At 56.2% G+C, this 26,475-nt stretch overlaps 1 protein-coding gene across 4 annotated transcripts; it reads left to right on the top strand.

Moving 5' to 3' along the window:
- The first annotated feature begins 381 nt into the window (after positions 1-381).
- Positions 382-26,103, top strand: Dazap1 (DAZ associated protein 1). Of its 4 annotated transcripts, none has more exons than XM_059251701.1 (12): positions 382-434; positions 12,277-12,317; positions 12,881-13,047; positions 13,250-13,315; positions 15,619-15,729; positions 16,320-16,368; positions 18,979-19,061; positions 21,099-21,252; positions 22,238-22,267; positions 22,405-22,545; positions 23,183-23,359; positions 25,234-26,103. In XM_059251701.1, the coding sequence occupies exons 1-12, from the start codon at positions 430-432 to the stop codon at positions 25,404-25,406; spliced, it is 1,197 nt and encodes a 398-aa protein (XP_059107684.1). In that variant the 5' UTR covers positions 382-429; the 3' UTR covers positions 25,407-26,103. The 4 variants fall into 4 exon arrangements, with proteins under 4 accessions (XP_059107684.1, XP_059107683.1, XP_059107682.1 ...); XM_059251700.1 differs by lacking the exon at positions 382-434 and adding an exon at positions 4,872-5,054 and having other exon boundaries at positions 15,622-15,729; XM_059251699.1 differs by lacking the exon at positions 382-434 and adding an exon at positions 4,872-5,054.
- Positions 26,104-26,475: the final 372 nt, after the last annotated feature.

Here is a 26,475-nt window from a genome sequence, read left to right as displayed (position 1 = left end):
GGGGGGAGGAGTCCGGCTGAGGGTGGGTGGAGCCATCAGAAGGGGGTGGGGCCTTGCCCTGGGAGGCTGTCCCTCCTAGTGCCGGGGTGGGCGGAGCCTGAAGGCTAGGTGGAGCGTGCAGGCTCTGCTGCGGGTGGGGGCTGCAGGCCGGAACCACTAAAGTTCTGTTGGGGCCGGACCTACGGCCTGGGATGGTCCTGCACTGGTGGGCTGGGGAAGAGTCCAGCCTTGTGCTATGGATGGGGCCTGTGGGCAGGGACGGGATGCAGGCAGGAGCCATACTGGATGGAGTCTGGGCAGGGGCAGCGTCCAGCCTTCTGCTAGGGGCGGGACCAGAACGGTGGGGTGGGGTCACCCTTCTGCTAAGTTTGAGGAACCCAGCTAAGGAGCAGGGCCGGCGGGCTGAGGGCTACGGATGGGGACAGAGCCATGGGGTAGGTGTTTATGGGGTAGGATAAAGTCCAGCCTTCTGCTAGTGGCCTAGCCTCCCACGGGGGAGGTGTGGCCTAGCCCGCTTGAGGCTAGGAAGAAGTCCGGGCCTATCTTTCGGCTGGGAGTGGGGTTGGAAGCAGGGAAGGGGCCTGACGGCTAGGGTAGATGTCCTGGGGGGTTGGGTGGCGTTCGGCCTTTTACTAAGCACAGGGCATGGTGATGGGGCGGGGCCTATGGGCCTGGGCGGGGCCTAGTTGTCCGGCCGTGAAGTTGGAGCCATGAGGGCCCAGGCGTACTTACCGGGTGCAGGACAGTGCCGCGGAGGGTGGGCTGTGCTGGCAGGTTCACCGCCCAGGCTTCTGCAGGAGCGGGGCAAGACCCGTGGGCGCCTGGCGTTTTGAGCCGGGCCTGACTTTCTGCATTTGCCTGGCTGGCTCTCAAGTGTGCTCTGTTTACTGTCCAGAGGCCTGTCTGGAGAAGCAGCCAAGCTTGCTGATCTCAACATGTCCGCTGCTAGTGCTCCTCCAAGTTTACTTTTTATTTGCATTTATTTGTTTATTTAAAGATAGGAGCTCACGCCGGGCGGTGGTGGCGCACGCCTTTAGTCCCAGCACTCGGGAGGCAGAGCCAGGTGGATCTCTGTGAGTTCGAGGCCAGCCTAGTCTACAGAGCGAGCTCCAGGATAAGCACCAAAACTACACAGAGAAACCTGTGTTGAAAAACCAAAAAAAAAAAAACAAAAAAACCGGGCGGTGGTGGCACACGCCTGTAATCCCAGCATTTGGGAGGCAGAGGCAGGGGGATCTCTGTGAGTTCGAGGCCAGCCTGGTCTACAGAGTGAGATCCAGGACAGGAGCAAAGCTACACAGAGAAACCCTGTCTCAAAAAACTAAAAAAAAAAAAAAATCTAGACCTGCACTGGCCTGGTGTGGTCCAAGACGCCAGCCCTTCCCCAGCCGCTCTAACCCACATTTGCCCCTTACTTACCCTGTTTACCCCTGGATGTGGCGATCTGATAATTTTTCTGAGCAAAGCTGGAAGGATGTCTGGGACAGTAAAACTATTAGCCTTCAGAATACGCTACAATGGTACTGTTGATACCCTCATTTCACAGATGGGGCAAACTGCCAAAACCCAGGAGAGTGGGGACCAGGGCTCCAGGTTAGAATCCTGACAGTCTCCACTTTGTTTGGGGGTTCTGTTTTTTAAATTTTTATGTGCATGGGTGTTGTGTCTGTTTATGTTTGTGCATCCTCTGTGTGCAGTGCCCAGGGAGGCCTGAAGAGGGCATGGGATCCCCTGGAGCTCAGTTACTGGCGTTTGTAAGCTCCCCGTATGGCCCTCTGGAAGAGCAGCCAGTGCCCTGAACCATCTCACCAGCCCCGGCCTTTTGTTTGTTAAGCGGCTTGTCATGTGCCTCAGGGTGGCCTTGAACTCCAGATCCCACTGCTCTACCTCCTCAGTGCCAGAATCGCCAGCGTCTCCTGCGGTGCCCAGTGTCTGCGGCGCTCGCTCAGAATGAGTCCTGGGCTTTGTGTCTGCCTGGAGAATACTCTCCCCACTGAACTCCGGCCCCACCGCAGCCTCCACACTCCACTGCTCTGCTCGGAGTGGTCCCGCCTGAAGACCTCATGAGGTCTAATTAAAACATAAAATAGGCTGGGCGGTGGTGGCGCACGCCTTTAATCCCAGCACTTGGGAGGCAGAGCCAGGCGAATCTCTGTGAGTTTGAGGCCAGCCTGGGCTACCAAGTGAGTCCCAGGAAAGGCGCAAAGCTACACAGAGAAACCCTGTCTCCAAAAACCAAAAACCAAAAAAAAAAAAAACATAAAATAGGAAGCTTTGTAAAGCAGCCCTCCAGAAGCAAGGGCATCTCTGTGAGTTCCAGGCCAACTAGATCTACTTAGGGAGATTCCGTCTGCAAACAAAAGCTTTGGTCTGGAGCCAGGCGGGGATGGGGTAGGAGTGCTCACCTTTAATGGGAGGCAGAGGCAGGCCAAGCTACAGAACAAGTTCCAGGACAGCCAGGGCTGCACAGAAACCTTGCCTCGAAAAACCAAAAAAAAAGCAAACCAAAACAAAGAAAAAACCTTTGGTCTGATCAATCAGAAAGCAGCTCCTGCTTCACTCCGTTCTCTACGGTTTGAGCTGCCGTGCCCACCAGAAGTGGATTGTTGGATTGTTTGGTTTTGTTTATTGACACAGGACCTCACTGTGCAGACCAGGTCTCGGGTCACCCTCATCAGATCAGGCTGTCCTTGAACTCACAGAGATCCGCCTGTCCCCCCTCACCGTGGCTCTGGGGGTCGAGCCCAGGGCTTTGTGACTACCAGAAGAATACCCTGCCCACTGAGCCTCAGCCCCATATCTAGTCTTTCAACAATATGTTAGTTTAAAGGGCTCGGGCCTGGTCCTTCTGACCACATCCTGTGCCTGGTGTCCCCCAGTCTTCTGAGCTTTCCATTCACCCGGTCCTCACTGGGTGGCGATGTCAGCTGTTACAAAAAGTCTCCTTTGGACCTGAGGTATGGCTCCGTGGCTCCGCATATGAGGGTGCTCGCCCTCTCAGACTGGACAACCCGAGTCCCATCTCTTGTGTGTTGTCATCTGACCTCTACACGTGGGTCATGGAATGCTCTGAAAAAAGGAGACACACCTTCTTTGGGTTTTGTGGGGTTTTTTTTTTTTTTGTTTGTTTGTTTGTTTGTTTGTTTAATTTGAGATTGGGTCCCGGTCTGTAGCTCTGGCTGGCCTGGAACTCCTGATCTTGCCTTAGCCTCCTGAGTGTTGGGATGACAGGTGTGCACCCTACACCCAGATAGAGTTCTATTTATTTGTTTGTTTGTTTCAAGGCAGGGTTTCTTTGTTTAGCCCAGGCTGTCCTGGAACTCAGAGATCCGCCTGCCTCCGCCTTCCGAGTGCTGGGATTAAAGGCGTGCACCACCACCGCCCGGCTAGCTTCAAATGTTTTAATGTTGGCCTGTGAGCATTTGGGGGCAACTTTGTGCACAGGGAAGGCTGGCAGAGGGACAGGCTAACAAGACAATCTGGCTGGGCAGTGGTGGCGCACACCTTTAATCCCAGCACTCGGGAGGCAGAGGCAGGCGGATCTCTGTGAGTTTGAGGCCAGCCTGGTCTACAGAGTGAGATCCAGGACAGGAACCACAGCTACACAGAGAATCCCTGTCTCGAGAAACCTTAAAAAAAAAAAAAAAAAAAATGTTACTCTATTTTGTCACCCAAGAGAGGTTTCACACTGTAGTACACAGTCCCCGAGAGAGCCACCTGGGGCTGCCTTCTCCTGCCTGGCCTGCTTTCCATCTGGGTCCTTAGGAGGTACCACTGCTCCCCAAACAGCACTGTGGGCCATGTGAGGTGTTGTTTATTTTGTTTTTGGTTGTTTGAGAATGTCTCACGTAGCCCAGGCTGGCCTCAGGCTCACTTTGTAGCTGAGGATGACCTTGAATTCCTAGGTCTTTCCAACCTCCCGAGTGCCGGAATGGCAGGCTCGCACTGCTGTGCCCCGTTTCTGTGGTGCTGGGGTGGAACCCAGGCCTTGGTCAGTCTGGGCAGGCGCTCTACAGGCTGAGCCACCAGCTTGTTTTGCTTGTTTACTGAATTATTGTGTTGTGGTTGTACACCTTTTTGAGACAGAGTACGCCTGGCTGCTTTTTCTTCTCATTATTACTATATGTCTTTTTGAGGTGGGGTATTTAATTACTATTACTATTATGTCTTTTTGAGACAGGGGCTCACTTTGTAGCCTTAGCTGGACTGGAACTTGCTTTGAGAGAGAGGACAGACAGATTATCCCAATGAGAAGAGAGCCGGCGGACAATGGACGGTAGTTTGTCTATGTGAGTGGTACTGGAGGGCATTGTTTTTTTTTTTTCATAGCCTGTGAACTTGGTTAACTTTTACTTTGACCCCAACGGGCCTTAACTGAATGACCTTGGACAGGTGAGTCAGCCCCTGTGACCCTCTGTATCATCCTCCGGGAAAAGGAAACAGCGGGAGGCGACACATGCCTTGACGGGAACGTGCAGCCTGTGTTCTGCACCGCGCCCTGAGGCGCGGCTACAGACTTTATCCCTCGTAGGCCCCCACGCAAGACTCAGACTCGCGAGTGGCGAAAAGGGAACCCGCATCTGCGCCTGCGCGCGCCATGCACGCCCCGGGGCGCCCGGCGCCGCATGCACGCGCACGCACGCACGTGGCTGGCTCCCTCCGCGCGCCTTCTGCAGGCCAGAGACCGCGGAGGACTACATTTCCCAGAAGGCTTAGACGCGGCGGGGCGGAAGCGCGTTGCTCGGCTGGCCCCGTTGCGCCGGCGCAGAGCCCCGCGTGTCCCCTCATCAAGCAGGCGCGCACGCGCGGCGCGCCCCTGGCTCCGCCCCCGGAGGCCCCGTGCGGGAGCGCGCCCGGGCGTGCGCAGGGCGGCGGCGCGGCGGCGCGGGGACGCGCGGCGACCGTTGGCGCGGAGGGAGGAGGTTCAGCGCCGCCGCCGTTGCGCAGATCCGGGCCGCGGCCGCGGGGAGGGACGAGCGGTGACCTTCCGGAGGAGCGGGGCGCAGCGGGCCGGGACGGGGCGCCATGAACAGCGCGGGCGCCGACGAGATCGGGTGAGGCCACGGGGCCGGGCCAGGCTGCGAGCGAGGGAGGCCGGGGAGCCGGGCCGGCCGGGCCGGCACTGAGGAAAGCCGGGTGCCGAGGGGCGCCCAAAGGCAGCCCAGGGGTAACTGGAGGGACCCCAGGTGACGACTCGCGGGTCCGAGGAGCCCTAAATGGTCGTTCACGGGTTAGGGGACCCCATAGCGTAACTCGCCGGACTGAAGGACCCTGAAATGATAATCAGGGTATTGAGGACTCCTAAGTGGAGCCCTGGAGTCAGGAAAGCACTGTAGGATAATTAGGGATGCTAAGAGACTCCCACAGGCGGTCTTAGGTGCCATTGAGACTACAAAGATGGACCAGGGTCCTTGGGAACCCCAAACATTAAATTGTCGGAGCTGAGGGACCGCCAAAGAATAGATGATAGATCGGGGGGACCCCATAGAGTAACTCTGGGGAGTGGGGGAGCCTGAAAGATAGATCACAGGTCATGGAGCCCCCATAAGATAGATTAAGGATGCTGAGAGACGCCGAAGGGTAGAGGTCGGAGATAAGCCCTCCATAAATTAGGTTGTGGGTGCTGAGGGGTTCCAAAGTATAGATTACAAGTCAGGGAGACCCCATGGGGATAACTCAAGGACCTGAGAGGTACCCAAAAGATACATTAGGGTGCTGGGGGTACCTACATAGAACTGCAGGGAGGAGGTAGGTCAGGATGTTTAGGGGCTTCCTGAGTGGAGTCAGGGGGTCAAGCAGTCTCCAGTGATAATTTTGGAGGTTGTGGGAACCTCCAAATGAGAGTTGAGGGATTAGGGAGGCCATCAAATGATACTTAGTGGGACTGAGAGACACCAAAGTGTAGATCAGGTGTTGGAGGGACCTAAGTGGAGCGTGAGTGTCAGGGAGACTCCACTCAGATAAAATTCAGAGCGTTTGGGGCACCAAAGAATAGATTAGGGGTCAGGGATACCCCGAAAGGTAACTCAGGGTGCTGAGGGACCCTACACAGGAGCTAGGGCGCAGGAGGGCCAAGTGGATGGGTGCCGGGGGGACTGAGGGACCCTCCCAAAGGATAGATTAAGGTGTAGGGGACCCCATAAGTTAATCTATGGAGTCAGAGATACCAAAGGATAGATCAAGGTGCTGAGGGAACCCCAAAAGGGAGCCTTGGTGCTATGGGAGACCACAAGCCATAATTGTGGTTAAGGGGAGATCATAGAGGTTAGTTCAGGAGACTAGGAGGAACCTCCAGCAGGAATCACAAGTTAAGGAGAGCCCAGTGGATCGGTGGGGAACCCCAAAGGATAGCTAAGGAACTAGGGAGACCCAAGAGGCTAGTTCAGGATGCTGGGGGGCTCCAAAAGACAGCTGGCCAAACTGGGGGATACCAAAATGGACACCCTGAGTCAGGGAGGCCTGGAAGAATAGGTAAGAAGTCAAGGAAAACTTATTTATTATTCTGTCAATGTATATTTGTTGTTGTTTGTTCAAAGGATAATTGAGAGCCCAGGGGTCATGGAGACACCAAAAGAGAGCTCCATGAGCCTGAGGTTTCAAAGTGGAGCTCAGGGGGGAGAAGGGGACCCCAAATGATAACTTGGGGGACCAGGGGAACTCCAAAGAATAAGTTAAAGTGTAGGGAGACCCCAAAGGGGGACCTAAGACCAGAGATTCAAGGATAGCACATGAGTCGGGGCGGGGGGAGGTGTGGGACCCCAAAGGGATTCTCCAGTGGATTAGGGAGCCCATAAGAGGGAGACTCTAAGCAATAGTTTAGGGGTCTGGGAAACCTGACAGAGAAACCCAGAAACCAGGAAGACCTCCCCAAACCAAGAACTCGGGTGCTGGGGAAGTATGAAGGGGAGCTTGAGATCTGGGGGTCTTGGTGTTATAGGGACTCTCACATAGGAGCCTGGGATTAGGGAAACTCCAAACAATAGCTCAGAAATATAGCCAGGGAGCTCTGTGCAGAGTGCTAGGAGACCCAGAAACAAGGTTAAAGGATTGGGGGACCACCAGAGGAAGTTTTTTGGGCTGTGAAAACTGAGGTGGGAGTCAGGGAGCTCACCAGGAGTTCGAGGACTAGGGAACCCCAGGCAGGGGCTTTGGTGGACTCCGTGATATCAACCAGAGCTTGAGGGTCTAGACAAACCTGCAATTCTAAAGGGACCTGGTCTGGGAGCCTGCGGTCCCTTGGAACCCTGAGTGGGACAGCTTGGGTCTCCCCAGTAGGCCTTAAATGCCACTCCCCAACTGCTTTGTGAATTATTTTCTGGCCCAGGGTCTCTAAGTGGCATCCTGAGGCTCCCCCTGCAGGTGCAGGGACTTGGCAGTTGGCGCACATGGCCAGGCATGATGTGGGTTCATTTGCCTACCCACAGCTTATGCCACCAGGGTTGGGAGACAGTGAGACTCTCACATTGTACTTGGGGGTGCTCTGGTTCCTCTCAGTCTTCCCTGCATCATGGTTCCTTAGCAGATTTCTCTGCCTCATAGGAAGAGTCTGGCTACCATCAGGCAGGCTTCCTGGGGTGGTGGGTGAACTGCCTAATGCCCTTGGTGTTGAGTGTGCCTGGCACAGAGGACCTGGATGTAATGGGCAAGGGGTGTGCTTCCTGTGAATCTGTCCCGGGATCAGAGCACCTTGCTGAAGGAAGGGGGCTGTTGCACTTGGGCCCCAGCATGAACTTGAGGACTTTGCTGGTGCCTGTGTGGGTGGTGGGCCTGTGGCATCCTCACTCATAGCTTGGGGTCTGAAGGGCCACTGTGGACCTGGGAGGCAGGTCAGAGTTTCCGGCTCCGTCATCTGTTGCAGCCTTCCCCGGGACAGCATAGACCTCCAGGACGTTGAGTGACGTACCAGATCCTGCTGCACCACTGCAGCCTCCCACACTCACTGGGCAGAAGGAGTGTGTGTCTAGACTGGATGAGCCCAGGAACCTACCCAGAGGGCGAGTTTTGTGGTTGGTTTTGGTTTTCAGACAGGGTCTCACTATATAGCTCTGGCGGTCCTGGGGTACACTATTATAGACCAGGATGGTCTTGAACCTACAGAGATGGACCTGCCTCTGCCTTCTGAGTACCCCAGATTAATGGTGTGCCCTTTAATTAAAGGTGTGCCTAACCTTTGTTTACAAAAGTTTTTATTGTTTTTTTGTTTGTTTGTTTTAGTACTGGGTACCTACCCTCGGGCCTGGCTCTGTGAAGAGCCAGATTCTAAAGTTGCAAATCACAGTCCCCAAGTATATCTGTTGCTTTCTGAGAAAGTATAGCAGCTGTGCATCAGCAGTGGGACATCCAGGGTCCCTGTTAGAGCGCCTTGCTTCTGGGGCTGTCTTAGATGTGTGGTGGGTCCTTCTGCAGTTTCCTCTATAGACCACGGTCCTGGGTTCATTGGCCTGTCCAGCCAAGGCAGGTAGTCACCTGCAGGTGGGCGTCCGACTGTGTCACAACTGGTAGGGCCTCCACACTCATGCACGTAGTGGCTGGCGGGCTCTAGATCATGGCAAGAGCTAGCTAGCCATTCTTTGTCAAGGCCGCTGCTGGCCAGGGCCTGTGCTGTGACTGTCCTCTTCCCAGGAGGTGGACAGAAAGTAGATAGTGGCTTCCTCTGGAGGCAGCTTCAGTACCATTAGGGTCACCTCAAAGTTGGGCTTGTCTTGGGTTTTTTGTTTGTTTGTTTTCTGGTACAGAGCCCTGGCTGGTTTGAAACTTTGTTATGTAGACCAGGCTGGCCATAGACTCAGAAATCCACCTGCCTGTCTCCTGAGTTCTGGGATTAAAGGCGTGCACCGCCATGCCTGGATCTATTAATTTACTTGTGGTTTCTCTCTGTAGCTCTGACTGCCCTGGAACTTGTTCTCTAGACCAGGCTGGCCTCAAACTCAGAGATCCTCCTGCCTCTGCCTTCTGAGTGAGTGTTGTGATTGCATGTGAAGGCATGCACCACCACCCCCAGCCTGTATTTCTTTTAAAATTGTGTGTGCATGCACATGTGTGCATGCATATGCTTTCCAAGTTGTCATGCTTGGTGGCAAATGCCTTGTGAGACATCCGGTTGGCCCAGAGTGTAGAAATGGGTGTTGCATCCTGAGTCTGTGGTTTTTCTGTATTGTGTTAGTCAGCCCATGCAGGAGGTTCATGTGGCCTGCTTGCTAGAGCTATCGAAAGTGTTCTGGTGGCGGGCTCATGCCCATGTTAGAGGCTCCTGCAGTCCTCTTGGATGGCTCAGGTCACTCTGCCCTTCAGCTCCCACAGCGACAGACCTGTGGGACAGGGTGGTGGGAAGATCTATCTTACAGCTGGTGTGTACTGACTGCTGTCAGCATCCTGGGCATCCTGGAGGCAAGGACTTCACAGGAAGACCTGGGTCTGGCCTGTGCTGGCTGTCTTCTGTGTGTGGATGCTGGGCATCTCAGATGGGGGGAGCGCCTTCTTGCTGCACCGCGGGCAGAAGGTGGAATGCGGTGGCAGGCCTGTGAGAGGGAGGGCCAAGCTCACCGTCCATGCGTATCCCACCTAGAGGCCCCCACTGCTTAGTGTCCCTGCCATGGGAAACCAGCTGCCTGGCCCTTAGACTTCACTGCAGTCGCTCCTTCTGGGACAGGTCATTGGAGGGTGTAGAGGAGGCAGGGAACCTGCTGGGGTGATCTCGCATCCATCTCGGAGTACTCGGTGAAGATGAATGTCCTCCTCAGCCTGAGGGGGCTTCTCGGGGTGGTGTTCTGCGTGGGTGTCCTGGGCCTCCATGATGCTGAGCAGTGGTCCAGATTCCCTAGGTTCAGCGGAGGTTAGTTTGAGAGCAGCAGTGAGTGGCTCCGCTGTCGCTTCATTTGCAAGCTGGGCCGGGCTGCCTCTGCCCAGGGCCTTTGCTCCCTGGCTACAGGCCAGTGGCTGCTGTCACCCGGGCTGTGGGTTTGACTGGCTCCCCAAGGCTCTTGAGGATGCGTTCCTTTTCAGACATTGAGTCTCAGGGTCACCAATTTGAGAGGCCCAGGGGATGAGAGCATGGGTGTCTGTAACATTACTGTTTGTTTTTAGGGGCTGCCATTGTCGGGCTTGGGATTGGGGTTTGGGCCGTGTGACAAGTGCATGCATGCTGAAGACTATCTGGGAGGGAGGGCCACCAGTAGAAGTTAGTAGAGTCACATTCTCGTGTCCCTTCTGTCTGATGACGTGTCCTTGGAGGTGAGGTGGGGAGTCAGCCTGGGGATGGGCAGCCGGGCCTCTGCCTGACCGTGCACAGCCAGAAGCCTCTAAGGGAAGTGGAGGCTGCAGGACGTAGGATGCGGGCTGCCCAACCATGGAAGGTGCCCCGAGTCCACCAGCTCCCCCTGGAGGCACCTTGGTCAGTGCTGTTGTCCATAGTCTGCCTGGCAGAGCTGGGGACGGCCTTCCCTAGCCATTAATCTGCCCTTTGGCTTCCCCTTCTCTCCACACCCAGCCTGGGTCTTAGTGGCTGCCTCCCCTGGCTCCGGGGGCCGGCCAGCAGGCCTTCCCAAGGCTCTGACTTTCCTTCCTTTCTCTTCCTTACTTGATTGAGTAGTTGTTCCCCACCCCAGGCTTAGAGATCGGGTCCAGCTGCAAAGAAAGCTGCAACCTGGAACCTTCCAGAACCTTTGTGAGCATGTGCCTGTGTCACTTGATGGCCTCTTCTGAGCCAGGTACAAACTCTGTGCACGGGCCAGGAGTCCTGCTTTCCTCAGGCATGGCCGGAGACAATAGCCACACCAACACACAACACACGGCTCCTCTTGGACACCTGCAGCCTGTGAACTGTAGGTGTGGATATGCTCTGCTGCCTGAAGCCAGGAAGAGACGGCACCTCATCCCCCACTCTAGGTGCCGTCTGTGTTTCAGCTATGCTGGTGATGTGGCTGGTCCCCCCCCCCCCCCCCTTTTAACTTGCCTGCCTTTAATCCCAGCACTTGGGAGGCAGAGGCAGGCGGGTCTACAGAGTGAGTTTCAGGTAGCCAGGACTACACAGAGAAACCCTGTCTGGACAAACCAAAAAAGAAAAAATCCTTGTCTGGCCTTCAGCTTTTGATCCTTCTGCCACAGCCTCCTGTGCTGGGCTTGCTCTGTGTGCCACCACGCCTGGCACCTTCCCAGTACCTGTGTCTGAAATTGCACTGGGGGGGGGGGGAGCCTGGACCCACCTGACCGGTTCCTCTTCCTGGCCCAGTGGCCTCCGGCTTTGTTCTGCTGGCAGCGGTTGGTTGGTGTTGTCAGAGAGCCGAACTTGCTCTGTTTTGGTTTCAGTGGGCATACCTTGCCCTTCCCAGGCTATGGCCTGAGGAGACACGTGGTTTATGATAATTGATTGCCCAGCCTGGATCCCTGGCACAGATTCGGTTCCAGGAGGGCAGTGGGCTAGCAGCCTTGCCCTTAGCCCTGCCCGGCAGACCAGGCAGGGCCCCTCTTCCACACTGCAAAGCAAGGGACCTGTGTGGTCACTCATGCTTTTCCATGACTGGCACTCTGCTACGGGACTTTGCTGTGAAGGGTGCTTGGGCCATTTGAGGGCTCTCATGTCTCTGGTTTCTAGTCTGGCATGGTGTAGTTGGCTGCCCATGGGTGGCAAAGGGCATGGGGGAGGGGACAGGGTGTCTGGTGTTTCCTGCAAGGTGAGCAGATTTCTCATGTCTGAGGGATGGTGGTGCTGGCTCTGTGGACCCTTCTTGCTCAGGGACTTGCCCCAAGTGTCCTGCCTAGGGTCAGCAAACAGAGCTCCAGGGGGGCAGACTCTCCTGTCTCCTTGTGTCCCAGAGCTGGGGAGGGATCGAATGACTCCCGAGTCCCCGGATGCTTCAGGTGAGGCCCCAGGGCCATTTGATACACCACTTCTCTTCACGCTGGGTGCAGCTAGCCTTGGAACCTGTGCTGTGTGGATAGACCCAGGTGTGTCAGGGAGGCTTTGTCATGACTGTCGCCGGGGCTCATGGGGCCGTGTCCTAACATCACTCCTTCTCTAGTTCTCTGGCTGAGTGTCTGCAGAAGCTGCCTGCGGGCACTGGCCTGTCACGGTGGCGCTTTTCCTGGGAGTGTGACTGACAGGGCCGTCTCTGTGGCAGCAAGGGTATTTCCCCTGCTGCCCTAGTGTGGATGCCAGAAGTCCTTCGCTGAGCTCTGTGCCCCACAGGTTGACTGAGCACATTTCTCTTCCTGTGGCTGGTGTGGGTGGGTGGGACACCCTACAGGGGTCAGCTGACCCTGAACCTCCTCTCTCTGCAGGAAGCTCTTCGTGGGTGGCCTGGACTGGAGCACCACTCAAGGTAGGAGCTGTGGCATCCAGCTGTGGACAGGCTTGGCTCTGGTGCCCGTGGACCTAACTGTGTCCCTCAGCAGAGCTTGCTCTAAAGTCAGCATGCCTGGGTGGTGGTGTCCTGCCTCTCCAGCCCTGTCCTCCTATTCCCTGCAGTTAGTCCACACCCTTGTAGCACAAGGCAGGATGGCTTGGCACGTGAGATTTCCTGTGCTTTCTCCTTGCACCCTGTGCCCTCTCCCCTGGCAATGAGCTGCCAAGCAGCTTGGGTGAGGCTGATGTGCTGCAAAGGCATGTTTGTGTGTGTGCATTTTATGTTCCTGTGTGCTGAGGCTATGCCTAAGCTAGGGACATGTGCATTTTATGTTCCTGTGTGCTGAGGCTAAGCCTAAGCTAGGGACATGTGCATTTTATGTTCCTGTGTGCTGAGGCTATGCCTAAGCTAGGGACATGTGCTTTTTATGTTCCTGTGTGCTGAGGCTATGCCTAAGCTAAGGACATGTGCTTTTGTTCCTATGTGCTGAGGCTATGCCTAAGCTAGGGACATGTGCTTTTGTTCCCTCCTCTGAGCAGAGACTCTGCGCAGCTACTTTTCCCAGTATGGCGAGGTTGTGGATTGTGTCATCATGAAAGATAAAACCACCAACCAGTCTCGAGGCTTTGGGTTTGTCAAGTTTAAAGACCCCAATTGTGTGGGGACAGTGCTGGCCAGCAGACCACACACCCTGGATGGCCGGAATGTAAGTGACTTCATGCATCTTTGCCCACGTGTCTGAATTAGTTGTCTGTCGGGTTCAGGCTACTGAAGATGGGTGTGTTAGAGGGTGGAGCCTTGAGGCCACAAGCCCTGGGGTATGTTGGGTGCATGCAGCAGTGGCCAATGCAATACCCTTTGTAGAGGGAATGGCTTTTTGCTCACCTCTGGCTTGACATTTCCTACAGATCGATCCGAAGCCATGCACACCCCGGGGGATGCAGCCGGAGCGAACACGGCCCAAGGAAGGCTGGGTAAGGCTGGGCTGGGCTGGGCTGGGTGCTTCAGTCCTGCTGGAGGGTCGTGGGTGGCCACCATTACCTCCACTCTGTTCACTGACACAAGGGAAATGAGCCATTGAAAGCCAAGTCCCTTCATCTTGGGCTGGGTGCAGATTCTCACTAGTCCTGCTTAGGGGGCCGGGGCGGCTCATGCCTTAGCAGCAGGAGCCTCAGCATTCCCTGCCTGGCAGCAGACTGCTTTCACTTCCACATGGACCTGCTCAGCAGCCAGGGAGTCTGTGCCCACACTGAAGGGCACCTGGGGCCTTTGCAAGTGGCTCATTTCTTTTGTGAAATGGTCTCAGCCTCTCGAGTGCTGAGATTTAAGGAGTGAGCTGCCAATCCCCAGTTGCTTTCCAAATTTATTGGTATTTTTTTCGTGCATGGGTATTTTCTTTGCATGTATGTCTATGCACTGCTTGAGTGCCTGATGCCCAAGGAGGCCAGAGAGGGTGTCAGATTCCCTGGAACTGGAGTTGTGACAGTTGTGAATCACCATGAGGGTGCTCAGGATCAAACCCAGGTCCTCTGAAGAGCAGCCAATGATCTTAACCACTCAGCCATCTCTCCAGCACTTTCCTATTAAGGCATTCCCTCTGGCAGGCGGGCTTTTGGACCCAGGCCCAGCAAGCTTGTGACTGTTGACAGCCTCGCCCCCTTTTCCTTTTAAGAAAGTCATTTTCCAAAAAAGTTGTAAACCTAGCACAGTGCTGTGCTCACTGCCTTAGAGCTGGGCTACAGCTCGTCACACAGAGTCCTCAGCAGGGGTGTCCCTGCTATGGACCCCATGGGACTGGCTGGCTCTGACTTGTGGGGTTTTACCTTGTAGGTTGCACTCTGGGCTCCTTAGTGGGTCAGCCTGCTGTGGTACACTGCTCACGGGAGCTCCTTACCTGCTGTGGCACACTGCTCACGGGAGCTCCTTACCTGCTGTGGCACACTGTCATTAGCACAGTGGTGTGCTCTCCTGAAGTCCTGTAGCCCAGGCTGGCCTGGAACTCAGGATCCTCCTGCTTCGGCCTCCGGATGCTCGGCTGACAGCTCAGTCTCCTAATCCAAAGTGGTTAGGACCATGCGGACTGTGATGTCCTCCAGCATGAGGTCATGCGGACTGTGATGTCCTCCAGCATGGGGCCATGGGGACTGTGTAGTCCTCTTAAATGGGACCATAGGCAGGAGGGTAGGAGGCTTATGTCCTCCATGGCTGCTCCAAGCTTTCCTCAGTTCGTGTCCCCAGGTTCTCACCACCAGCTGGTAGCCCTGAGACTGCCTTTGAGGTTTTTGCCCAAATCCCCATCTGCACTGGAAATGTAGGTCACTGGTGTTCACTTGCTAGCATGTAGAAGGCCCCAGGACCGTCTCAAGCCCTGGAATAAAAAAAGAAGATCATTTTCATCTATTTGTTTCTCCCTCCCCACGCCCCCCCCCCCCCATTTCTTTTTTTGTTTCTCTGTGTAGCCCTGGCTAGCCTGGAACTCCCTCTGTAGACCAGGCTGGCCTTGAACTCAGAGATCCACCTGCCTCTGCCTCCCAAGTCTGAGATTAAAGGCGTGTGCCACCACTGCCTGGCTATTTGTTTTTGAGACAGGGTACTCTGTAGCCCTGGTTGGCCTGAAACTCCCAGGGATCCCCCTGCTTCAGACATTGCAGGGTTGTTGCAGGCTTGGGTTTTTTTTGTGGTTGTTTTTACTGGTTCTAATTTTTTAATTACATGTGCTTGTTTTGTGCCTGTGGACGTGCATGTCACAGTGTGTATGTAGACATCAGAGGACAGCTTGGAGTTGTTTCTCTCCTTTGACTCTGCTCCAAGGCAGAGTGTGTGGGGCCTGTCTCCTGTGTCCCCAGAGCAGTGATGCATTTTTGGCATGTGCTCTGGCTTTAGCTGAATCGGAGACCATGTGAGCTGGGGTGTTTGTAGGTGGGGATGGGAAGTGCACACACACCTTTAATCCTAGTGTCCGGGGAGCAGAGGCAGGTGGGTCTCTTGACTTTAAAGTCAGCCTGGTCTACACATAGAGTTTCAGGCAGACCAGGACTGCATGGTGAGACCCTGTCTCCAAAAGAGCCAAGCTGGGCCAGGGCCAGGGCGATTGGTCTGCATCTGGTGTCCCAGCCTTGGAGAGCCCAAGGCAGGAGGACTGCCGTGAGTCGAAGGCCAGCCTGGGCTATGCAGTGAGACTGTCTCAGAAGAAGCACAGAGCTACGGACAGGGTTGTGGGGGAGCAGCTGTGGGGGAGCGAGCCACCAAAAGTCACTGACCCCCTCCTCCTCGACAGCAGAAAGGACCCAGGAGCGACAGCAGCAAATCCAACAAGATCTTTGTGGGGGGCATTCCCCACAACTGCGGCGAGACGGAGCTCAGGGAGTACTTCAAGAAGTTCGGAGTGGTGAGCTCTGTGCGCCGCCGTGGCCATTTCTGGGCACATCCCCTACCATGCCCCACACCTCAGTCTCCTCATCTGTGTTGCCTGGGGCTTTGGGGAGAGCAGGCCAGTGGGCAGTGGGGAGCTAGCCGTGGCTGGGAGTCATGCTGCTTTGTGGTGGCCAGGCAGCTGGCCCCCCACATAGGCTTCTGGTGTGGGAACCACTGGCCTCTCAGAGACTGGAGCTCCTCATGGCTTCTTGTGGTGCCTTTCCTCTGGAACAGGCTGGAGCCCTCTGCTCACTGTGGGTTTTTGAGCTGCAATGTGAGGCAGACAAGACATCAGAGGCCTGAACCGCCAGGCATTGCACTGGGGTGTGATTAGGCATGGCAGTACCCAGATGACCCTGAGGATGCTCATTCCTTTGGGGTGGTGATATGTCCATCAGACAGAGCAGAGCCCAGGCCAGGGGAAGACTGGCATCTCCCAGACCTCGTCCCTCGTGGGACATGCAGCCAGGATCACAGTTGTCTCTCATTTGGCTGGTTCCCTGGGACCTGGAACAGGGGCTGGGTGCCTCTGTGGTGCCCGCCTCATCCCCCCTTTGTCCACAGGTCACCGAGGTGGTCATGATCTATGACGCAGAGAAGCAGCGGCCTCGAGGTAAGGACTGAACCCGTTCATCCTGACCCATGTCCTCCCCTCAGATGGCAAACTATCTCGCCCTAGACAGGCCAGGGTTGGATGCTGCACAGCCAGTGCCATTGGCCACATGCCGAGACACAGATTTCCTGCCTCCCACTCCTCACACATTGCTCCCACCTCCCTGTGGGGTGTTTTGACCACTCAACACGAATAGCAACCCGTCTTCTGGTTTTAAAGGTCTTCCAGAACACAGGCTTCGAAGCCCTCATTCCAACTGCCGTCTGTGATTGACACTGGCCTGGCTGCAGCCAGGTCAGGCAGTGCCCTAGACTCATTCCACGCTGGCCAGGGAGCAGGTGACCCCCTTGCTCTCCAGCCCTTCTTTTCTCTGTGTGGCTGTTTGTCACCCACATTTCTGCTTGGGCATCCATTTTGGGCCAGAGCGCTCCATGTTACAGGACCTTCACCTCACACAGCCCTTGCTGCCTTCACACTGCCTGTCCCTCGGCCCACACAGCCTTCGTCCACATGTCCCCTCATCAGAGGCCCTCCTCAGGTGCCCGTGGCACGCCACCACTCGGGAGCATAGTTTGCCATTTGAGCCTCCTCCATCCGTTCAGGACGCACTGCTCACTCGTGTGGTTTAGCTGTTAAGTCTTAGTCTTAATTTATGGTAGACATACATGCTTAATGACGTCCGTAGTGTCATAGGATACGGTACCGTTAAGTAAGCTGCTCCTCTCTCTGTGATTGTCTGTGATTAACGATGTCTCTCTAGATCTCTCTCCAGGTGCTAAGTTAAGTCACACAGGTACAGGCCCGCCCGCAGTCAGAGGACGGAGCGGCTTTGCTCCCGTGGGGTGTAAACGAAGTTTCAGTGTGTTTGTCCCGCTGCTGCCTCTGACACAGCCTTGTAGACAGCCTGCCCCGGCTCCTCCCCCACGACCCACGGCCTCTTGCACTGTGCCTGGACCCAGCCAGCCCGGTGGCTTCAGACACTCCCGCCGTTTGAGAGAATGTCAACTTTTCACATGTCTTCATCACTATGTTGTGTTCCAAATGCCGCCTCTGAGTTTGCGAAGCCTCGGTGTGCGGGACTCTGCGGGCAGCCCCTAAGTGCTCCCGCCCACGGCTGGCACAGCTGCCGCCGCCGCCACCGCCACCGCCGCCCTCCTGCCGCCCTCGCCTGGCCCGGCCAGCCCCAGCTAGTGTTGCTGGCCTGCGCTGGAGGGGCAGCAGGAGCTGGGCCAAGAGCTTTGGGGCTGGCATGTGGGCCTGTGTCCCCTGGGGGCTTGGAAGTGTCCCAGTGGGTGGCAGACAGCAGTGGTTGGGTCAGCAGGGCCCCCTTACAGCCCCTCTTGTCTTCTTGGCTTTGCTGGCTCCTCAAGGGTCTTGGTGGGTCTCAGTGTTCCTTCTCCTTCCTGCTCCATGTCTGCTGACCTGAGACAGCAGGCCATCTTGTCCCTGCAGACCTCTTGGTCCCCAAGCACCCTGTCTGCAGTCTCCTGCTCTCCTCTGTCCTGTCCCTGGTCTCGTCTCTTCAGCCTCCAGCTCCAGCTCCTCTAGACTTCAGCCTTAGTGTCCATCTGGCTCCCTCCGTGCCTTGACGCGGTCTGCACAGGACAGCAGGAGCCCTAGCCCCACCTGCCCTCCTGCCATCTCACCTCTGGTCCCTCGGGCACATTTTCTTCCTGCTTCCATCTCTTGCCTCCCACGTCCTCAGAGGGTTATTGCCCTGTTTCAGCCGCCACATCCTATCTCCGTTAGCTGTGGTCCTGTCCTAGGCCGCTCCTTTCCAGCTCCCTGTTCAGTGCACAGGAGACCCTCGTCGCTCACTCTTCTGCCTCTGCTGGGGAGTCCTCTGAGCCCTCGGCACTTCTGTCTTGAGCCCCCCTCACCCTTTGCTCCCCGAGGTTTCTGGGCCGGGGCGCCGCAGGAGATGCTAGCGCCAGAGCCCTGTCCCTCCTGCCCCTAGCCGGGTGGCCGCGCCTGCCCCCAGACCAACCAAACTTCGTTTATACTGCCACTTTCTTGTGTTTGGGAAATGCTAAATTTTTTTCCTTTGAAATTTTTTTTCTTTTTCTTTTATTTTTCTTTTTTTTAATGACACCATGCCTCTTGCTGTTGCTGCTGACAGCAGAATTTGACCTGCTGGAACCCGTTGTGGCCTGTATCTTTGTGTATTACCTGTATTTACCTATATCGTATGTGCATAGAAGAGTAGGACTGTTAGACATAGGACTCCGCGGGCTTAGCCAACAGCGTTGGGTAAGCCTGGCGAGGCGCGATAGGACCTGCACTCGGGACCGCCTAGGACAGCGGGGGCTGCTGTGAGCACTAGCTGCAAAACCAATTGCAAACCCCGGGGGAGAAGCTGGGTTTCAGAAGAGCCAGAGCACACCACATGCTCCCACTGCCTCCCAGGCACCCGGTCCCCGTGACCACACTGAGCCCGGAGAAGGGGGGGTGTCATCGTTGTCCCCCCAGCCCCGTGGGGCCATGGCCCCTCTGCCGCACACAGGCTTTGTCTGAAACCCAGCTCGAGCCCGTGGCCGCCCTGATACTGTTCATCATCCTGTTTTGTGTCACACGCCCTGCTACCTTGATTCACTCTTCGTCGTTGGCTAGGTTTTGGATTTATTACTTTCGAGGACGAACAATCAGTGGACCAGGCTGTCAACATGCATTTTCACGACATCATGGGCAAAAAAGTGTGTAGTTGTAGTTTTATTTTACCTTAAGACCAAGCCGAGCCGCGGGCAACGAGGGGTTTCACTGGACAGTGGGGACTCCCCAGCAGGGCACTGTGGGCACTGCCCCTGGAGTGGGGGGGGGGGGCCGGGATAGGGGGCGGGGCCCTGGGAGGTGGGCCGCCTTCAGTGAGACCCTAGTGTTGCCTCAGGCTCGGTTTCCATGACCACTCCTTCAGATGTGGCCCAGCCCCTTGTGTAACAGTGACCTTAACGTGATAAGAGCAGGAGCCTCCACAAGCCGAGGTCCAGCTCCAAACTGAGCACTGAAACATCCTGAAGGATTGGTTTTCTGTCGGGTCACTTACTGTGAAACTCCGGGACCAGCCACATGCTCTGATAGCACTTAACCACGTGCAGTCAAGTGACCTTTGGTGTTCCGTCTTCATACTGTGTTGCTGCCAGAGTGGGCAGGGCGGGCCCGGGGCCTCCCGAGATCCCAGGCCTCAGATCTCTATAGCCGCATGCACAGGTTTCCCATCCAGCCCTCGTGAAGGCCACTCCAGCCACCTTAGCGTGCATGACCACCCTGGCTATGTCAGGCCCTAGCTCTGAGACTAGATTACCTGCCTGCCACTCCTGTGGCTGCTTGTGCTGGACCCAAGTACAGAGAGACAGGGGCATCTCTTGCTCTGGGACCGTGCAGCGGCCCAAGCTATGGCCTACAGGCTCATCCTGTCTTCCTGGACAGACCCCCTGAGATGGGACAGCTTTGTTCTGACACCCCCTGAGCCTCAGTTGAAGCCAGCATGCAGACTGGAGGGGACAGCACCTGCCAGCAGTCGGAAGGGCTGTCTGGGGTGTGGGTCAAAGGTCCTGTGACAGTACAGTTTAGGGAAAGCTCAGAAAGGGTTGTGCAGTGCCGCCCTATCCCCAAGTCCCTCCCCCAGAGACCCCAGCCTGCACATTGCTGACCTTTACTGGTCACTGCAGCCCCTGGGGGACTCTAGGTGCCCAGAGCTGGGCCTACATGGTGTTTAAACCCCAGACTGAGAAGCCACAGCCCAAGTTCCTCCAGTCTTGGGTACACACTGCTCTGTAAACAGGACAAGTCCCCAGGGGCCGCGAGGGCTCATTAACTCCCAGCTCTGATCCTGCTTTCACACTGCCCCAGCTTACAACATCTGCTTCCCACCAAGTTCCCACTGCCAGGGTCGCCTTTGGGTGCTGGAGGGGGTGGGGGTGGGACTGCTGAGTGCTACTTCCTGCCTCAGGGCCCTACCAGAGTCTGTGTTCTGGGCCTCCCGCTGGTGCCAGGCAGCCTGGACAGGGCTGCTGAGTCAGTCACCAGTGTGCCCTCAGAAGAGAGTGTGCCCCCTTGCCTCCTGGCTAAGTAGGTCAGACACCAGCTTCTGTTAGGGTCCCTGTCTGCTGTCCCCTGCTGAGCCAGGACTGGGCTGCTGCCAAACACAGTATGAAGGTTGCTTACTGATCCCAATGTCCATTTATTGCATGTTTGTTGACTTTTGTTAGCTGTACCGTAAGGCTCTTACATCCATCCCTCTGCCATATTCCTCTGAGTTAACTGAGGGTCTTTAAGCGTTAGCCTGGGGAAGGTAAGTCTTTATCTTCCACTAGACATTGGAAATAATTGAGTCAAAGCCAGCGTGTTTCTCAGGTATGCAGGGGGCGGCGGGTGGGAGGAGACTGCCTCCTCCTTAGCGGGGTACCCCTGGGTGTCCCACCTGGCTGTCTCCTGCTGCTTGCAGTGGGGGACACAGGGCGTCTTCCAGATGCATCCGCTGTACCTGAGAAACATTTTTATACAGAGAAATTAAAGAGCAAACTTTTTTTTCTTTTTCTTTCTTTTTTCTTTTTTTTTCTTTTTCTTTTTCTTTTTCTTTTTTTTTAAGAAAGAAATCTACTGGCCTAAGTAAGCTTTATATTAAGTACTCACTCTAAGTCGTAAGGCGTTAAGTGTAGTCATAAGTCACCACGGGTGTCTGAAGGGCGGGGCACCGCGGTGGCTTCTCCCTAAAGTGCACTTGGTTTGTTTAGGTGGAGGTGAAGCGGGCTGAACCTCGGGACAGCAAAAACCAAGCACCAGGACAGCCAGGAGCCAGCCAGTGGGGCAGCCGCGTGGCACCCAGCGCAGCCAATGGCTGGGCAGGCCAGCCCCCACCCACATGGCAGCAAGGATATGGCCCGCAAGGTGAGGCTGGAGCCCACTGAGGCACAGGCCGTGCTAGGGCGTCCTGGAGGTGGTGGCCGCCTCTCTGTCCCAAATGGTGGGCTAGTCCCACTGCGGAAGCGCCTGCCCGGCAGCCCAGGCTGCAAGAAGGCTCGAGGGCTCTTGCGTTGGCCTTTGAGGACCGTGTGGTGTCGTGGCCAAGTGTGTCACCACTTCCGTCCAGTTCCTAGCTGGCTGCAGTAAACATAGGAGCTGCCAGTGGCTGCCTAGAGGACCCGAGTCTACAGAGGGCCCTCCTGTTTTCTGGAATTTTCCTATTTGACTCAGTGCTGGAGGTGAACGCAGGGCACACACTAAGTTGATGCCTACTGCTGACACCATAGCCAGCGGACAGCTTCCTTCTTGAACTTTCCAGCCCGCCTGCCTCTGTCTCGAAAGGGCCAGGAAGGCAGGCCTCCACCGCCACACCACTGTGTGGGTGAGTGAGGCGGGCTCCTCGCCACCCCAGTTCTCTCTCCTGAGGGCCCTGCAGGTGGCTCCACCCCGTCCACTGCTGAGTGTGTGCAGCCTGGCACACAGTGCCCGTTGGCAGTGGTGTGGGGAGGGCTTCATCCAGGATTCTGGCTGACTGAGCCAGTTGGTGCTGCCTCTGCACGAATTGGATCGCCGTGTCTGGGCCCCGTCCGTGGTGATTTCCTTGTTGCTCTTACGAGAGCAACTGATGGAAGAGTCTGCTCTGGCTCCCACTTGGAGGGCACAGGCCATCCTGGCAGACAGCAGGCCCGGCAGTGGGCAGTACCGGCCTGTGCTGTAAGCAGCAGAGAGCCGTGAACCTGGTGCTTGGCCCTTCTCCCTCTTCCTTGGGTCGGGACCCCAGCCGTAGGTGGCCCTCCCCTCAGTTGGCCCTCTTGAGAAACGCGTGCACACGCCTGGGAGTTTCTGGGCAACACTAAGAGAAGTCGCTTTGGCAGGCTAACTGGCACCTTCTCTTCTGTTTTCTGTCTAGGAATGTGGGTGCCAGCAGGACAGGCCATTGGTGAGTCAGGTGCACACCGCAGGCCTGTCGTGCTGTGTGCACTGGGGTGCTGGTGCAGGGAGGAGACTGGATCGGACCCGGGTCCGGGCTGTGTCAGGCCGCCCTGCCCACCCTCACCTACCTCCTCTCTGTTGCAGGTGGCTATGGCCCACCCCCTGCCGGCAGAGGAGCCCCGCCCCCGCCCCCGCCCTTCACATCCTACATTGTATCCACACCGCCTGGAGGCTTCCCCCCGCCACAGGGCTTCCCACAGGGCTATGGCGCCCCACCTCAATTCAGTGAGTGCTACCCCAGCAGAACAGACCCAGCATGCCAGCTGTCACCCATCCTGCTAGGCTGAGAGTGGCCACGCTCTGCACTTGTCCTCCAGGGCTGGCTGAGTTCATGGTGGGTTCTTGGTGCTGTGTGCAGGCTGGGCCAGTGGTGTCTAGGGACAAGGCAGTCAGTGTGTAGTAGAACTCGAGAAAGGAGCTGAGCCAGGACATCCCTGTTATTCCCAGTGGACACTTACTAATGAGACCTGCGGCCCACACTGCCCAAGGCAGAACAGTTGGGAGCAGCTCACCTGTCTAGCCTGGCCTGGCCCTCGAAGACACAGCCAGCTCAGGTGACTGACCTTCTGAGCAGTCTGATGGGATGATTGGTGGTAGGTAGCTTTTTCTGCTGGTGCTGGGGTAGAGGCTAGGGCCTCTTGGAGCTAGGTAGGCATTCAGCAAGGAGCTGCACCCTGGCTTCCAAAGTTTGGACCTGGAATTCCTAGGTTGCGTACATTACGGCCTGGTGCTCTGGTCTGGCTCTGGCCTGAGCCCCGAGCCTGCTGAGGTGTCTGGTGGAGCGTCTGGGTGGCCACTCTGACCCATGCTCAGTTCTGCCCCTGGTACTGGCTGTTCACGCCTTTTTCTCCTGTCGCTATAGGTTTTGGCTATGGGCCTCCACCCCCACCTCCTGATCAGTTCGCCCCTCCAGGGGTTCCTCCTCCACCTGCCACCCCAGGGGCTGCCCCGCTGGCCTTCCCGCCACCTCCGTCTCAGGCTGCCCCCGACATGAGCAAACCCCCAACAGCCCAGCCGGACTTCCCCTATGGTCAGTATGGTAAGTGGCTGTGGCCGGCTGCTCCCAGGATGGGCAGGAGCAGGAGAGCTCACCAGGCTGGATTTGGGGTGCTGTGCTCCATTTTCCGTCCTTGTGGGGCTGTGGGCTCCCAGAGTTCCTGTCGAGCCCTTGGTCAGAGTTACCCTAGGCTCCACCTCTGCAGGTGTCTTCTGGGGGAGTCTCTTTGGTGCAGCCATAGGCTAGGACAGGGTCACGGTGGGCTCACACGATTCCTGTCTGTCTGCTGGTGCCCCTGTGGAGCCCAGTGCCAAGGCCAGCCGTGGTCAGGTGGGTGAGTGACCTGGCAGGGGGTGGCCAGGCTCTGCACTGTCGGCTCCTGTGGAAGGCCGCTTTCCTGGCTCACCCTGCCACAGGTGCCCTCAGCCTACCAAGTTTCTGTGCTGGACGCGGTAGAGGACTTCTGCCCTGGGTTTGAACCCACACTCTCACACATTAGTATGTAAAGCATGTGTCCCTTGGGGTGACAGCCTGAGCCTTAACCTGATGGTGTGGGTACATGTATTTACTATGGCGTGTGGGCAGTGGGGCTACCTTGGAGCTGGCTCTCGGGTCCCGTGTCCAGGCAGGAAGCACCTCACCAGCAGCCTTCCCGACCCCTTTCTGAGATGGTCTCACTTTGACCTCACTGTAGCACAGGTTGGCCTTGAGCTGCAGTGAGTTCTTCCTGCTTCAGCTCCCGAAGGGCTTTGAGTTCTGTCTCACCAAACTCAGGCTTGTGTTTTTGTTGGTTTTGTGATTTTGTTTGGTTTTTGAAATAGGGCTCAACTATGTAGGCCTGGCTGGCCTTGAATTCAGAGCCTGCCTCCCAAGAGCTGGAATTGAAAGTGTGTACCTCTGCATCTGGCTCCTGTTTTTTCAGAAGGAAATCCTTTTTTTTTTTTTTTGAGACAGGGTTTCTCCGTGTAGTTTTGGTGCCTGTCCTGGATCTCGCTCTGTAGACCAGGCTGGCCTCTGCCTCAGAGATCTGCCCGCCTGCCTCTGCCTCCCGAGAGCTGGGATTAAAGGTGTGTGCCGCCACCGCCCGGCAGGGAAATTCTTCTTAAAAATTATTTCCTTTGATGTGGACTTGGAATTTATGTGCACCATATGCATGCAAGAGCCCTCTGAGGCCAGAAGGAGGCATCATATCCTCTGAAAACTGGAGTTGCAGGCGGTTGTGGCCATGTGGGTGCTGGGAACTGAACCCACCTGGATCCCCTGAAAGAGCAGCCGTGCTCTTGTGGTGGATTGACTTCTCCAGCCCCATTTCCTACATGAATATAATGTGCTTGGGTCGCGTTCACACAGCCTGAAGACCTGAAGTGCATATCTGAACACTGCGAAACCTGCTGCTGTGTCGTGGCCACGCGCCTGGTGTAGCACTCTGAGCCAGGGCTCCCAGGTCTGGGGACGTGTTGCTTTCACTTGCCTGTGGTGGAGGTGTGGCCTTCTCCCTACTTCCCTCTGCTCTGGGCAACTGACCTCAACCATCCACAAGCCGGAACCCGTGGAGCCTGGGTCCACGTGTGCTGGTGCTCTGGATGGGGGTGGCCTGCACAGGGGCTTCGCACACTGGCTGGGCAGGCAGGGAATGGTGTCATCCTCTTCACAAAGCTGCTCCCGTGACACACATTGGCAGCATCTTGTTGAGAGGCACGGAGCTTGGCTGAAAGGGTTATTGGGAAGTTAGGCTGGACCCCAAGACTGCGTCGTCCTGTTTGTGACACAGTCAGCTCTCCGGGATGTGTGGAGTGCGTGGGGCTGGGTGATAGGCCCCCCGCAGCCCTGGGCTTGACCATCCAGCCCCTCCTGGGGACAAAGCCAGGCAGGAATGCTCTACCCTGATATAAGCTAAGCAGTCTCTCTCCCTGCAGGTTACGGGCAGGACTTGAGCGGCTTCGGCCAGGGCTTCTCGGACCCCAGCCAGCAGCCACCCTCCTACGGGGGCCCCTCAGTGCCGGGCTCAGGGGGTCCCCCCGCTGGTGGCAGTGGTTTCGGACGCGGGCAGAACCACAATGTGCAGGGCTTCCATCCCTACCGGCGCTAGCCAGGGGGATGGCGCCAGGGCAGGATTCGGGACTGGTGAACTCGTGACAATCACACACTCGGGCAAAACAAACGACCACTCGACCTGGGGGAGGGGGGCAGCGGAGGCCGCGTCTGGACTGAGGTTTTAAATATATTTCTTTTCTCTGACCCATCAGCACAATAAAAACACGTCACTGGTTCAACAACAGGGTTTAAAAAACGCCTTCAGCTTTAATTCAGAATTTCAGGTTTCTTTTTCTTCTTTTTTTCTTTTTTCTTTTCTTTCCTTCTTTGAGATTATTTTCCTGAGCCTTTTGTTTTACCGTATATTGTAAACTTTTATGTTAAAGAAAAATATACATTTACAAATTGTGAGATTTTTAAGAGAAATTTTCTACGATGTATACTGGCTTATTTTTTAATTTAAAGCAGGGTTCGGGTGCGGGAAAGCGGGGGCCCTGGCTCCCGCCGGCGCGGGCTGGGGCGTGGGCAGAGACTACTGCGTGCATTTGGTTTTTTGTTCATTCCTTGCTTTGAGCGGCTCGTGTGGCTGTGGGTCCACAGGGCCCCTGGCCCAGGTGGCAGTGCTGACGTCACAGGTGACCTGGGCCCCACACAGGGGCAGGCCAGGCCTTGCTGGAGGCCCCTCAGCAGGGCTCAGGTTCCCATTGACCAGTTTGACCCGGTTTGAATAAAGCAGCGTGTTTGGATCAGAACCTGAGTGGTGTCTACTGTGTCTGAGACTCTGGCTTGTTTCCTTCTGTCCTTCCTGTGTGCTTTGGAGGGCCCATGGGTGCCAGTTGGCAGGACCTGTCTCATGAAAGCGAAGCGGGGTGTGCTGGCCTGACCCCTCAGAATGCAGGAGACGGGGCTGGCCACATGGAGTCTTTGGCCTTGAAGTGACATCCACCACATGTATGTTTAATACTTTACCTTGATTTTGGTGTGGGGAGGCCGAAGGGCATGTCAGAGCTTGCTTGGTTCTTCCAGCCTGTGAGAAGTCTCTTGCCCTCTGAATCTTTGTTTTGGTTTGTTTTTGTTTTTTTTTCCCGAGACAGGGTTTCTCTGTGTAGCTTTGGAGCCTGTCC

This window comes from Peromyscus eremicus, unplaced genomic scaffold (genome assembly GCF_949786415.1).
Source record: "Peromyscus eremicus unplaced genomic scaffold, PerEre_H2_v1 PerEre#2#chr22_unloc_1, whole genome shotgun sequence".
NCBI classification, from domain to species: Eukaryota; Metazoa; Chordata; class Mammalia; order Rodentia; family Cricetidae; genus Peromyscus; species Peromyscus eremicus.
This window is presented reverse-complemented; position numbering and strand designations above follow the sequence as displayed.

Coding starts and splice junctions, on each gene's coding strand:
- Dazap1 (XM_059251699.1), top strand. CDS start 5,026: ATGAACAGCGCGGGCGCCGACGAGATCGG. Junction 13,048..13,249: donor ACACCCTGGATGGCCGGAAT/GTAAGTGACTTC, acceptor CATTTCCTACAG/ATCGATCCGAAGCCATGCAC. Junction 16,369..18,978: donor AGAGAAGCAGCGGCCTCGAG/GTAAGGACTGAA, acceptor GTCGTTGGCTAG/GTTTTGGATTTATTACTTTC.